Genomic DNA, 15,622 nt, shown 5'->3' on the forward strand with positions numbered 1-15,622 from the left:
TGCCATGTGCAACGAGCAAACTGGTGCCAGATGTTGCTAATGGGATGTAATGTAAAACTGAAGATGAATTTGGGGGCGAGTGAAGATTTGTGAGGACTATTTGAGAGATGGCCTCCACAATACGAGGTCTCCTTCTTTTCTGCATTCTTGAACGAGAGCCCAGGGTCGTACAGTAAACAAAAGCTAGCAGTAAAGCGCCACTGTGTTGTAAATCAAGGCGCTGGAGAATCTTTCCACTGTAGAGAGGAGATGCATGCAGGCTGATGGCAAGTATGACAGAACCACGACAGTGAGCCATTAAACCGACTGTAGGTGTTCACAAGATGCGGCACCACAAGAGCACTTTTGGGAAAAGAATTAGTATAATCTCATCCAAAAAAAGTTGGAAATCTCAAATCTTTGGAATTTAATTTTCTTGTCTGTTAGACCATTTAAGTAATTATTCATTTTTAAAGAGGTACAGTAACTAGATTAAGTCAATAATCAATTCTAGTAAAATTTCAGATTTTCAGTTATCCAAACTTTTTAAACACTTTGAGATTTTACCATTTTTTTTCTGTAGATTTTTTATGAAACTCAACATGTGACAGTTTTGTGTTTAGTAGTTTGTTTCACCAAACTAGCCATTTAGCATTGTGTTAACGTTTTGTCTGGCGTTTGGGATTTTAGAACTTTACAGATGTTTCACATCCATTAAAAGCTGCACAAAATACCAAAAGAAAGTAAAGGAAACACTTCTCTAAATCCCTGGAATTACCGGGGGGGGGGGGGGGGGGGGGGGGGGGGGGGGCGCCTTTTGTTAATTGGCGTTGGTCTTCCAGTGTAATCCAGTATTGATTGGTTAAGACTGGGATCTGGAGTTCAGAGTTTGGGTTAAAGTCTTGGTCACTTTATAAGATAACTAATGACTTTTCCAGAAGTGGCTGGATGCCTTGGCCTGTTAAGACAATGGATCCAGCACCCAGTTTCCAGACGCTAACATAGCTTTGCAACTAAATGTGCACTGGTTTTTACTCTATATCACCTCTTTCAGTGTTATGGGTCATTATAGTTGTGAATGCTAAATATTTCAACTCCAAAGATGAAACATGTTCCTTTGTAACAATGGACATCAGTACTGTACTGTGGGTGGAGCAAAAGCCAATTAAGCATCAATTTATTGTAAATGTTCTTTGTGCATCAGTTCTGCAAATGAAATTTGTCTAAGTGACTTCAGTCCCCTGCAGGCCTCACATTTTCAAGCCTTATTTATTCTTGCTTTAACCATCTCAAACTATGGAGACTTGTCTTCTTTTAATATCCTTTACAGCTTGTGTGAACTGAGCTTTAAGAGTCTGAATTTGTTGGCGATCATACTAAAGTTCCTCTCTTCGCCTCCTGCTGCAGGATTCAAGATCTCCATGTCAACTTTGCCCCACAAAGCCACTGTGCCCTCCTCTTTTACTTAACCTGCTTTTAAAAACTTCACTCATTGTTTCACTTCTTCCATATTTGTGCCGGTAACGTCTTTGCCTTGCTCTCATTTTATGGCTTCAAGGTTTTTGCCAGGACACAAGACTATTTAACTGTCCTCTTCTTGTTTCCATTGGAAAGGAATCGCCTGGTCATTTGTCCCGCCCTTCATAAGTCACCGAGTAGAAACAGCAGCTAAATGACAGATATAACAAGTAAGACTGCAAGCTCTCATAAATCACCTATCATCAGATATCAGTGATACCACACAGAAACCGGGGTTAAAAAGTCTGCATTCCCCTGCCAGGGAAGAAGTATGTGAGAAGTGAAAGAAAAAGAAGAAATGTTGGTTCAGGTCCAGAACACTTACTTTGAAATGAATAGTTGGTTGGCATTGTAAAGGACGCAATCTCTAGGGGCTTAGCAAGTTATCAACTGGTTAGAGAAACAGAGCGCTTGCATTAGTGCATAGAAAGAAGAAATTGCATTCCTGACACAGAATATGCACACCAACATGGCTTCCATTATCTCTTTATGTTGAGGGTTCCTGTGTCACTTTGACTCTAGACACTACACAGGTCATTCATACACAGGGATATCTATACAAATATGTTAGTTTTTTTAAAGGCACAATAAGGAGCTGTGTGTGAGAGGGACCACAACTTCCTAAAACATTCCTAAAATCATGATGAAAATTGGTGGTAAATGATTCAGATTTAGTATAACTTTCAGATCTAAAGCCATAGATGTTAGAAACCAGAATATTTCTCCTGTTGTTGCATGAGATGAATTAAAATAAGAAGAAAACCAGAACTCGTCAATGTCAGAAACTGTCGTGTTTAGCTGCAGTGTTTAATTGGTTTATGACTGTTTGGAAAAGCATTTTAAAGCAGTAAGTAGAAACAGCAGCTTTGGAAAACACTGGCTGTACAGCTTATTTTCAAGTTTTAGCTAGTACCTCACAAGAAAGGCATTCCTTTGATCAGCAGGTAAAACAGATCTGACTCCATTTCACTGTGGATGAAATATATCACTATTAGACATGAGGATACGAGCTTACAAATTCCTTTATTTGGATTCTGTGGGATGCGGGGTATGAGGAAAAACAGAGCAGATAACTGAATGCCATTTTTTCACATCACAACTAAATAAAAAGTACAACTTTAACACTATGGGACCTTAAAAACATTCTCACATAAAACTGGCAGAAATTTTATGACATTTTGCAAGCCGTTTTTCACGGTAACGAACAACATCAGACCACAAAATCTGGAGCTGATTTATTCAGCATTAGCCAACTCTGGAGAGTTGAGCTTAGAGGACAATGGAAATTGTGAAAATATATTTCACATCATGACAAAAAAAAAAAAAGTTATTCCAGTGGTTCATAAATTGCAGTGAGGAACATAAACCTGTATAAAGTTACATTATACTTCCATGGGGTGGTTAGATTTATGCATTTCCTCTCAGTACTAAAACATATAAATTATCTGCATATATGTTTGTGGAGGGAGGACAGAGACTCTGCTTTTAACGACTTAACTGATGCTCCTATGTAAAGTTATGGGCAGCGCCTTTGTGTTCTGGGCCTGACGGCCCACCCTGCCTGCTCTCATATATTGCCGCAGCTGCTGCGGACATTGATCAGATTTTGCGTTTCTTCCACTCTGGTTCTTTTTCAGCTTCCTCGTCTTCTTCTGATTCCTCTGCAAACATGGGCTCTGGCTGGGTCCTGCAGGGATTCACAATGACAAATGATGATTTAATTGTTTGTTTATTTGCACAACTCGAGAAAGAAACATCGATGCTGTAGAACAAAGGACGTATCCAGCTGTGAAGCAATGAATTAAGATGTTGGAGCGTCGAGTTCTTCTTTACAGATGAAACAAAGCTTATTTCAGTTCAGACCGTCATAAAGTTCAATTCAGCAGAATAACACGCAGTAATGCTGACTGTTCAGTCGTTTTGTTCTGTCCTAACAAGCCAAAGTGTAACTTATGTTGATTATGGCGACTTAATGCTGAAAACCTTTCCCTGTGCTAAAAAACAAACAAATAATTAGCCATGCAGACCCCCTCCCACCCCCCTCCTTCTAATCGGATGTTTCAGGTAACTCCAGGCCAACAGATAAAGCTGTCGTCATGGCGATTAACCTTCTGTCTGAGGAAATACTCTGCAAACTGAGTACTGTACTCCATCTGATTCACTCAATACACCATGTATCACTAAGATACATAAAGTTAAAGATGATTTGTCAGCAATCTATGAAATGGGCTGTTTAACTTACAGGCTTGTTCCACACTTGCATTGCTGTCTGATTTTAAATGTCACACCATTAACAAGGAGCCAAGGCATCATCATGACATGTTAAGCAGCCATCACCTCACACTGCCTGCTAATGGGAGTCAACCCAGAGACAGACACAGTGAGAAAAAGTTCCATTTCTTTTTCCTTACTGCTTGTATGCTGGGGCAATCCAGTAAGGGTTCTCGGATGCCTCCCTGGCGTGACGCAGGATGGCTTCGCGTGGATTGCTGTCGTCAGTTTTGTCCAAAGCGATGTTCTTCACGATGAATGAAGACAGCGTGCCGCCATGAGCTGCTACTCTGCCTCCTCGGCCTGCAAGCAAACGTGATCACAGTTGAGACTTTGCATTCTTCCATTTTGTATCTATGAAGAACATTTTCTGAGGTCGCATCTTCCTAGAAAGTGCAGAAAAAAACCCCTACAAATCCGATTTATGGCTTAAGCCTGAGATCAGTGAGGAGAAACTGGATTGTGCTACTTGCTTGGCTTTGATTCCAGATGATGTTATCCACTATAATCTACGACTTTCTAACAGACGGTGACACGACCTTGGTATCAAAGATTTGCATATAGCAGATGTAAGGGGTACGTCATGTGTGCGCCGTTTTCACCAGCAAATGTCGGGCCTTCAAGCTACTTTAGTGGGTCAATTCTGAAACTGATTTCACTTTTCTTTTTTAATAATTTTTTTTACTCTTGCCAGATGATTCAAGGAAGAAATACTCAATACATTAAAAGTGTTGTCATGTAAACTGTGCAACAACTGTAGTTTGCAGCTCACAGCAGAATAGCATTGCAGTTGTGCAGATGTTGTGCAATTTGTTAACCACCATAGATAACTCTTACCTTCTGGATGTGTGTGCATGCAGAAGGTGACCAGGCACATTTCTACCGCCACAGAACACCTCACCTTCTTACACCTTGAGCCTTTCTTGTCTATCTCAGTTTTGTGCTCTCTGTGAATTTACATTTCATGATAATACTACTTTAAGAGCACTTTAGTTATTTGAGCTGTTGGTTCGATTAAAATCTCCAAGTTTGTTACACAATTCTTTTAGTTTTGTTTTTCTTTTTTATTCGGTGACAAAGTTTAATCCAGTCTTTAGTACAAGTCACAGATTTTTCCAACTACAATCAAATATTTTTGACCAAACAAGGAAATAAAAAAAAATTAAAAAAACATAAACTAAACTAAAAAATTAAATTAAATAATAGCATTGTCCAATTTAAAAAAACTGGACTAAAATTGACCAATATTAAATTCTTGCTCAACTATAAAACAGCTGATAAATTTCATTCTAAATGCTTCAATGGAATCAGCTATAATATTTTTATTTTTTGTAATGATTTCCATGATGCTGTATGGTGATATCTTGAGTAAAGGGAACATCTGATTACATGCACTGAACTCTTTTTGCTCCAGAGAGCGATGCATTAAAGCTGCTCACTTTGGTGTAGTTGCGGTAGCTCTATCTGCTGGACTTAGTGGAGCGTTTGGGGGATAATTTTCTTTTTCCAAACAGGATATCTTTAAAAAGGTAGAGAATGAAATGTGCACATGTACATATACTTAAAAGAATCAGGGATTTCCTGTTGTAGTTGCACAGTGGGGTTGTTTGTAGATGGGGAAGCAGATCTTTCCATTGCTTGCAAGCATTGAGCCAACCACCAAACATTACCTTGCACTTATGTGAAGTCACTTCACACACAGGGTAAACAATATAAAAACTGCCTGTAATTTAAAAACCAACTCCCTGCTATCAAGTCCAACCTATTTTCATGAAAGTACCAAACAATGTCATTTTGTGCCGTTCTTTCAACCTCAGCCACACTTGTGTTTTTATATTTACATCCAAGATTAAGCCTAAAGGCGGTCTGTGAGTACAATCTGACTCACTACAATGTTGGTGTTACTAGTTTATGAGTATTATCGAAATGTTTTCTACCTTTATTTATGTTTAACTTTTTCCATCTTTTGAGTACAAAACATTATGCATGAGTCACTCATCCACTTTCAGTCAGATCTGATATAAAGGAGTCCTACTTAAATGGTCCTTGTATAGATGACTTTTTTTTTTTCAGACTCAGGAAGAAGAGTTGCGCTGTGGAACCATTACACTGTTCTAAGTAAATAGTGCCGAAGCAGTAAAGTGAAATAACAGGGAGAGCGAAGAAACACAAGAAAACCCAACAGCAGTGCGCCAGCTGGATTACAAGGACATGGGAAATGTTGTCTGGCACCTGTGCTTTTTGGAACTGAACTCAGAACTGCATTCATGATCATGTGGAGGTGTGGTATTTATCTAAGTAAGCATTGTTGAAAGAATATAAAGACAGCAAACATAAGTTTTAGACAAAGTTCACAATTCAGTTGAAAGACCTCGGCTTGTCAGATCTATGAGAAGCCGAGGGGGAGCAGTGGCGTTGCAGCCCAGGATTAGCTGGATTGCATAATACAGAACACACCAACAACTGGACGTGCACATCTGGCTAAAAGTTATTGCGTTCATCCAGTTACAAACCTGACCAGTAATTTGCAACAAAAACAGCTGCAAAACTGAAGCCATATGTCACTGCTTGTGTTTCACTCCACTTCTGCTGCCTCTTTTGAGTTGTTTCGCAGACTACCTGACAACTGATGCAAATAAATTTTTAAATAAAACAGATGTGTGTGTTTTTATATTATATTATATATATATTATATATATATATATATATATATATATATATATATATATATACACACACACACACATATATATATATATTTGTACGTTACCTGGTCCAGACACAGGAGGCTCAGGTTTGTGGGATTTCTTTGGATCAAGTCTGTCCTTCTCCAGCTGTTTTCGTGTACTCCGCTGTCGGGCCTCTCTGAACATCGGTAAGGCATGTGCTACAGACACACAGAGTAAACAGGCATATTCAAGTTACAGCAGTAAATAATATCAAATAACACAGCTGCACAAGGAAATAGACTGAGCACTAAGTGAAATGATGAATCTCTGCAGGACACATAAGGAGCACAGGCAAATATGAAGAACTTCAGAAAAGACCTACAAAACTTTGCATCAGATACACAGCTTATACACAAAAACACAAGTACATCGAACCTAATTTCTAATTGCTGCAAGTGCAAAAGAATGAAAAAAAAAAAAAGGAAAAAGTTTAATAATGCACTCATCTCTTGAGAAAAAGTCGTATATGTGCTTGTAAAGCACTAATTATTTCTAATGTTCATGTGTCAAACATTTCATCTGTAAATTAAAACCAGAGAAAGTTCCTATTTAAAGAAGGCTGAATATGCAGGGGAAGAGTTGTGCCAAAGACATGTCCTGCCTCTCCTGTAAAGCAGCCAATCATCTGCTGACTCAGGCAACAAATTAACAGTTTAGTTTCAACAGCTTCAGTCACATAAAACAGACACATGGCTTTGAAGAAGAAGAAATCCCAATCCTTTAAGACTATAGATTCATCCATTTGAACTTTGTAGGGATGCAGCAGCACGTCCATTTAGGTGCAGTGAGCTAGATGTAAATGTATTGTGATGTTAAGAAGAAACAAAAGCCTAGACAACAAAGATTTTTGGTAGGAATGTCCTCTGAAGCTGTTTTAACACAGGATCATCACGGGTAATATGAAGGGCATTTTGGTTCAGACTTTTTCCACAACTGCTGTCCACAGATGCACTTCACAGCGGGAGGTTATCTGATGGAGACTCATTCACAGCTGGAAATATGAGGGAGGGGCGGCTGGAAGTGCCTATTTAAAATGCACCAGAGGTAGGATGTGATGGCGAAAATGTGCTGTGGAAACCGCTGCTTTAATTAAATCTGACTGAGAATAGTTGATGAAGGTTCATGTGTTGAATTCAGGACTAAAAGTATCTGAGAATCTCACCAGTACATACACACACACCAAAAAAAAAAATCACTCACAATTAATTAAATGTTTTTCCACATTTCAGCACTCAGGAATACCTAGAACATTTCAGGACTCCCTTGCATGTGTGAAAACAGCTTAGAAAAATGAATAATTCCCTCTGGTGTGGATTTGGGGCAGGCGTGGATCAGTGGGTAGAGCAGTCGTCCTCAAACCGCAAGGTTCATTTGTACGTAGTATGCACAAATACTGAAATGAACTCATGCAACACTGAGCCCCACACTAACAGTCACAGCGAGCTAATGTATTAATAGACATGATAAGAATCTTGATACAAATTAACAAAACAAATTATGGACCATTTAGCATTAATTTATATGCTCAGAACAAGAGGGAAACCCAGAAACATTACATTTACTTTAACCCTTTAAGGTTCACACAAAATGTTTTTTTGCAGTTTCTATTATTTTCCTAGGGACAATTTTTTTCAATGAAATAATGTAAATCAATGTTTTTCATTTCTTTTAGAGTTGATAATAAAGCCAGAACAGCAAAACTGTCTCATCGTGAAGGACCAAGTGAAAAACAAACACTTACTTTTGGCAATACATTCTCAAACGGAGCAGCAGAGATGCTCAGGCAGGAGTATTTCCACTAATTGAGAATTTTTTGTCACCCATTTATATTTTGAGTTTAGAAACATCTTATTTGTTGCATTAACAGTCAAAATCAGGGCTGTCCAACATCGGTCCTCGAGGGCCGCTGTCCAGCAGATTTTTGATGTATTTCTGCTTCGACATATCAGACCCAAACTAAATGGATCAAACAGTCTCTAAAGGTCTGTATATTAACTCGTTCATTTAAGTCAGCTGTGTTGGAGTAGAGGCAAGGCAAGTTTATTTGTATAGCACCTTTCATGTACAAGACAAGTCAAAGTGCTTTACATGAAACATTAAAAGAATTACAGGGAAAAAAAAGCAAAAAAGAAAATACAAATAACAAAATCATAATAAAATCATAAATTGTATTAAAATAATTACAAGCAGAATTAAGTAAGTTAGATGCAGATGTCATGCATAGGCGCATGAGAAAAGAAATGTTTTTAACCTTGATTTAAAAGTTTCTACATTTGGTGAAAGTTTAATCTCCACTGGGAGATTGTTCCACTTGTTTGTAGCGTAACAGCTAAATGCTGCTTCTCCATGTTTAGTCTGGACTTTATATTCTCTGAACATATCACTGATGTATTCTGGTCCTAAACCATTCTGGGATTTGGAAACAATCAACAGGGTTTTGAAATCTATCCTGTGATTGACTGGAGGCCAGTGTAAAGATTTTAAAACTGGTGTGATGTGTTCAGACCTCTTACTTCTAGTTAAGAGGTCTGCATGAAAAACCGGCAGGATTGTGGCCCTCGAGGGCTAGAGCTGTTCACTCCTGGTCTAGACAGCTCTCAGTCCCTCCTTTTGTCGCCCCTATCTCCTCAGAAAAGATTACCTGCATCCATACAGGGAATTAAGATTTTTATTTCACTCAGTTGACCTCTGCCAGCGTTTCTCCCCTCCTGCATGCTGTCTGTTGTAACGCGCACCAGAATTTTCAATGTATGTTTATATTCAGACTATCATTCTGATGATTTTTACACTTTGGTGAGCATCATCACAACAAAGGCTCTCCATGAGCGTGTGAGTTGAACGTTCGCGTGTTTAAGTATGAATGAGTGCCCTCGAAGTGGTGTCAGAAAGACTGTCTGCGTGTGTGGTTGAGAGAGCATTTATGTTACAAAGTGTGTATGCTCTGCTCTTGTCCTCGGGGGTTACAAAGAGACACTTTAGTAAAGAGCTAGATAAAGTGATTTTCCATTCAGGAGCCCTGTCGCTGTTCAGTGTTAATTCTCCTCCTCCATGCTACATTAAGCAAAAAGGTTACTGTTAACAGATTCCCTCGCTTTTCTCAATGGGCCATCACTTGCTTCCTGTCCCTTCTAATTTTCCAGTGCCAGGGCATCAAGTGCGTCATTCAGCACTTGCAGCAGGAAAATGCCTGCCTGCTTCACACCCTGTTGGCATGGCAATGAAATCACATGATGCTTCTGTAAAGGCTCCACCATCCCAAACAATAAATGGCATCTTGATTTGGTCTTAGCAGCCAATCAGTGAGGACACAAGAGTTGGCAGCTGCTCTGCTCCTGTAGGATCATGCCTTTATTCTGGGGGCAAAGGTTTGTGAGACACGCACAAAACAGATGACAGCCTTGTGCATTAGTGATATGACAGGTATGGGTGTAGTTTTGTGTGTGTGTGTGTGTGTGTGTATGTGTGTGTTCGGTCAGCAGAACATCACGCCGGCAGAGGTGGGAGAGGAGGCTGTCCCTTGCGTGATTCCTGTATAACAGGAGGCCACATGGCCGTTGCGTGGCACAGAGCCCCCTGCGGCTGTCGATTCAATAATCCACACCCTACTCCATCAGCTAATGGCCCAGTGAACGCCATGAACAAGCTCTCATACCATACAAAGCCCATGGAATGAGATGCAGGCTGTCTGAATATTTTTGTGTAGATGTATGAGACAAATAGAGCAGCAAGAGAGGTGCCGCATGTCAAGCTGGACTGGTCTGAGAAGAAACATTCCCCACTTGTCAAATCACATGCTTACTGTTTTTCTGTTTAACAAGCTTCACTTTTGATATAAAAGCCAGTTGCTTTTATATCCAGAGAGCTTAGCGACTCGAGAAAATCTGCCGGAGGACTCTGAGAGCTGCACTTCATTTGAATAGTTTCAGTAATTTGTGAAACTGAAGACTAAGACTGACAAGCTGAAATAGCTGAGGGAGCAGGAAGATTTACAGAGAGGCAAAAATATTTATTCCTACAAGTTTTGTCAGAAACTGACAGAGTAGAAGAACTTACGTGTGATGATGTAATCTTGTGTAAGTGCCTCTGCGTGTTTAGCTTTACGTTTGCTCTTCACTACGCACAACTTAGCCCCCCTGGAAGACAAAAAAAATTCAAAAGAAATTAAAAAGTTATTGCATTATTGTGAACATTAGTTCAACTTTAAACCAGAGTTCGTCATTTTAAAATTATTTAAGTCCCACAGTTTATTAAACAGAGTGAAAAAAAAAAAACTTTTTAAAAATGCATGTCCATTTCAAATTTAAATCTGTGATGAGTGTGTTTCCAAGTGTGGCTCTATGATCACATCGTTCTTTAATTCCTGCAGTTTGAAAGGTGAGGAAACTCGCTGCTGCAATTTCAATTTCAGCTGTTTGGGGCCTCCTTTGTCATATTTTTCAGTTCATAACTCTCCAAATGTTTTCAATAGGGACTGGTCTGGCCTGCAGGTGGGCCAGTCTAGCACCTGGAACTCTTGGAGCTCTCATCACACGTCCATGCTGTTGTAAAAATGTACAGAAGGTACTTTGGCATAGTCTTTCCCTGAAACATCACCTCGGCATACATTGTTCCAAAACATGTCTGTATTTCTTTTATTAGTTTGTTTATTTATTTTGCACTAATGATACATTTAAAGATGTGAAAGTTATGCACATGCCATGCCCATTGTATCATGAATGTTGGCTTTGAACTGTGAGCTGACAGCATGGAGGACAAAGCCTCTATTATTTCCAAATAGAAAAAAACATTTAGAAAAACCACACAGCAAGAGAGTTTTAACCTTCGCCTTTGTTCACCACAAATAGGGTCATGATCAAAGAAAGTGGGTTTTGTCCATTTCTATTTTTTCTCTTTGAAAGGTAAAGTTTTAACATCTGTTTTGGATGCAGCCGCAAACTAGTCAAGTTTTCCCTCCCTGTATAACATATAATAAAGTGAACTTCCATTATTAGTAGTAGGATCAAAAATAACAAACCATATCAATTAATATCTTAATGGAACATACCTGTGGCTTTTAACTGGATCATAGTATACCTTGGCCAGTCCATTCCCTGTACCCACCATTATCTGGTTAAGTTTTGGATGCCACAGGCAGCGGACAGCACTCTGGAATACAAAGACATGAAGGTTATGGTTAATATACTTTTTTCCCTCCCATACATTAACCAAAGGTGGTAAATCAAATAATAAAGTGCTTTAAAATGGCAACACAGAGAAAGTCTCAGCTGACAAAAGGTAACAATCATTTTATTGCCCTCAGCACTGTGAATGTGTCCCAGGTCAGTTGTGCATGGAAAGTGGGGAAAAGTCCCAAAGTGCTCTGCTGCTCTAGTTGACTATATTTGGTTGCTGGGACGAGGTTGGATCCCTCTGTGTGTGTGACAGATGGCCCCGTGCCAATAGGCAAATGTGACCACATTTATCCAGAGATGGGTGTGTGTTTCTGTGTTTGTGTGTGAGAGAGGTGGAGGGAAAAAGAGGCAGAGAAAAATACAAGCACAACTGGTAGACAACAGTGAAGATCCTCTCTTAATTCTGTTATGAGTTAAGCGCAGCAGAGTTATCAGCTCCCCAGCCCCCCACCCCCGCACCCGTTGCAGTAGTGCCTCCTGTCTTCACAGACTTTATTATCACATCCTTCTGATGGGGTGTAGAGCAGTAGCATAGGATGGGGGGTGGGTAAAACTATGAGTGGGGCGTCTAGATTCTGTGACAGTGAAAGCTGCTTAATGCCCAGCTGTTCAGCTTCCCACCAGGATACCATAGGAAGGAGCCTCAGTCGTACACACAATCATAAATGCACACACACCCATAAGAGGACAGACACATTAGCAGACAAACATTTTTGCAAAGAGAAAACTTTTTAAAAAATACATAACAAAAAACTATTCATCAACTAAAATGCTGAATTTACTAATGAGTCGATGCAGACGTGACTACATCACAACTAAAACATGACTTTTATGCAACTAATTATGCAACAAATAAGACTTTTTTTTATTTAATACAAATGAAAATGATCACAATCTGAAAAATGTATACTTTTATATACATATGCAAATGGTATCTGATCAGCAGATCAGTGGTGTGTAGGAGCCAGATGAAGGGTAATCTGCTCAATCAGATGAGACAACTATAACTGACAGCAAAATCTGGAAAATGCTTTAACCTGAAGGGCTTAGCATGAGCTGAAACTCTGTGTCAGTAGTCATAGTTCATGAAAACTTGAATAAATGCTCAGACTTCATGTTTTAACTTTACAGACACAAATGCAATTAAGGAGGGAGGGAGTTCCATGTAATGTATTAATACTTTAAAACTTGTGAATTCTGTAGTTTTGCTGTTAGCGTCACTCCACAGGTACTGTCAATGCATTCAGGTTGCCAAAACACACAGAGCAACCTATATGGACAAGAGAAAGAAGAAAAAAAAACTCCTGAGACTCAAAGAAATCATTCCGTCAACAGTGGAATAAGTTTAACAGGTAGACCTCTGCATCAGCCCGGCTTAGTTGAACCCACCATGTCTGCTTCCACAGGCATGTTCACAGCCAAACTCTTTTCAGTCTTTTCAGTCATAGGACTGCTTTCATGATATTTAAAGTGGTGTGTTTAGTCTCCATGAACCTCTGTGTACACTTTCCTTTGACAAAATTAAATCATTTTGTGGCAAAGAAAACTTAAGAAACTGCTTCAGTTGTAGGTTTCAGGCCTCATTTTTCCACCAGATTTAAATACCAAAGATTGACCGCTGGATAAAAACGTTAACAGCGACCTTACCAATATATATATGTGGATTATATATTTTTAAAAAAACAAAAACAAGCAGGCCTAAGGAGACACAACACTGAGTTGTACTCCTTGTTTAGCACTGGTGAGTGGATCCAAATGTGCAAAGCTTCTGACAGAGTGTGCTACACAGGCCACCTCCATGCTGCAGGGGAAAAGAGAACGCTACTTTTGGCACCTCAACTACATGCTTGCATGGGCTTCTGCTCAAGGAGTCTGTAATTAAAATGAACTACCTTACTGGAACAACTTGCTTTTACATCACGTAGGAACAAAGTTAAAGCCTTCTGTCAACCTTTCACCCTTGGCTGGTCTTGAAGAAGATAAATGCGCCATCATTTCTATCCAAAGCACCTTAAAAAGCATGATGTGGGGGAGCAACTCACTATTTAGTCATCAAGTAACTACTAGAAGTCATGGTGGATTTTTTTCTTTTCCTGGAAACACACTGAGGCAACACGACTTTGTTCTTTCTCTACTGTGCAGTTTGTGTAGTTCTTTTTTCTAGACAGCTTATTAATTTTGCATTTTAACAAACCTTTAAGACAAGTATTTGCACAGCTTTTTACCCGTGAGGCTTTTCATCTCTGAAATGCTCTGTTTATATCCAGCCTTGTCACTGACCTGCTGCCAATTAACGTAATTGGCTATCAAATGCTACTCTAGTTGTGTTTCTTTGGACCAATTATTTCTCCAAGCTTTGCTTTCTCCTGATCCATTTTTTTTATAACGTGTTGCAACATACAAATTCAGAATGAGCAAATATTCCCCATGAAATAGTAAATGTCTCAGTTTCAATTTTTGATACGTTTCTATGTAATTTAGACAATAAAACACAGCTTTGTGAGATTTGCTAAACTTTTTTGGAAGTGAGTTTTTACACACATTTACTAGGAAGTGCATGATGACTGTAAATCTGTATAGAACTACATCTGAAATGCATCTAAAAACAAAAAGCTTTTCTAGTTTAGCTCATATGGTTCCTGCTCTTTCAAGATGGAATAAGATAAGCTCAAACGTGTTTGAAGTATTTACCAAACAGGCTTGAAACAGCCTCTTCTCCCAAGCACACCCCAGAACCCAGGTCTGGGGTTATGTAGACTGTTTAGTTAGAAATGATTGGTGGTCCTTCCTTTCTCTTGGCTGCCGGGTATGCCACTTTAAAAAGACTGCACTTTAATTCTTGGTCCATCTGAGAGGCAGACGGATCGTATAAACACAGTAAATAGCACATTCATCCGGTTTACTGAGCACATGCCAACCAATGGTAACTACTCTGAGCACAAAGCTAAATTTTAGAAAGTAGGCTTATGACACAATGCGGTGTAAAAAAAAAAAGTTATTTACATGAGATTGCCATGTTGCTTTTCAGTGTGGGTTAGATTTCTCTAACCTTGGGTTTTTATCAGTTCAACAGACATTCAGAACAAACAATCGATAAAATCTTGCTCATGTGAATTATTTACATTGTTCAAAAAATTTAATATATCTTGAAATTATTTTTAAATATATTTGACTGTGCAGGTTTGCTTTCAATTATAATCAGAATCTGCTCTACCATTACGACGGTTCATTCATACATTTTCTGAACTGCTTGTTCCAATTAAGGGTGGTGGGGAAGCTGGAGCTTATCCCAGTAATCATTGGGTGATAGGCAGGGTGCAACTGGACAGGTCACTAGTCCATCACAGGGCCAACACAGAGAGACAAATAACTATTCACAATGAGTTATTAACCTAATATGCATGTCTTTGGATGGTGGGAGGAAGCCAGAGCACCAGGAGAGAACATGCAAACTCCACAAAGAAAGGCCATGGTTTGGGCGTTCCCTCCAGCCCATTATGAAAGTATTTGCAACAAAAAAATTCAGTAAGCTATGAGGGCACGCAGCCACTCATATGTGTTTTAAGGTGATTTGTTAGTGATTGTTAGTACCAATACATTACTTTTTTTTCCATGTTTCTGAATATTAAAGTTTTGGAAAATCATCCAATATCTTTGCTCGAGAAGACATGGTAACCATAGGCGATTAGACAACATGAGAAAATAAACCAGTTCAGTACTTTCTTAAAACCACACAACTAAAAGTTTTATGGCACCAGAATCTAATAAAATATGTAAATGGTTTCAAATTAAGTTCATTATGCAGGAAAAAACTTCTAATAATATATAGGCTATAATATATAGGCTATAATCAATATTATGGAATTGAAATATAAATAAAAATAATAAACAATCAGTAATGCATGCTAAGAAATTTGAGGAAATTACTGTAATTAACGTGAATAAAAACATCAA

General features: G+C 38.9%; 1 protein-coding gene across 1 annotated transcript in view; it reads right to left on the minus strand.

The window, feature by feature from the left end:
* Nucleotides 1-2,514: 2,514 nt before the first annotated feature.
* The window catches only part of wdr70 (WD repeat domain 70), a gene marked incomplete at its 5' end in the record, with an annotated part of 39,723 nt that continues 26,615 nt past the window's right edge, over nucleotides 2,515-15,622 (minus strand). Inside the window, 5 exons of the mRNA XM_079256293.1 lie at nucleotides 2,515-3,184; nucleotides 3,909-4,071; nucleotides 6,539-6,655; nucleotides 10,551-10,630; nucleotides 11,542-11,642. Of these exons, the coding sequence (XP_079112419.1) occupies nucleotides 3,097-3,184; nucleotides 3,909-4,071; nucleotides 6,539-6,655; nucleotides 10,551-10,630; nucleotides 11,542-11,642 (549 nt within the window). The 3' untranslated portion in view covers nucleotides 2,515-3,096. The remainder of the gene's footprint in view (nucleotides 3,185-3,908; nucleotides 4,072-6,538; nucleotides 6,656-10,550; nucleotides 10,631-11,541; nucleotides 11,643-15,622) is intronic.

Source organism: Telmatherina bonti (genome assembly GCF_933228915.1).
Source record: "Telmatherina bonti genome assembly, chromosome: 17".
Lineage (NCBI taxonomy): Eukaryota > Metazoa > Chordata > Actinopteri > Atheriniformes > Telmatherinidae > Telmatherina > Telmatherina bonti.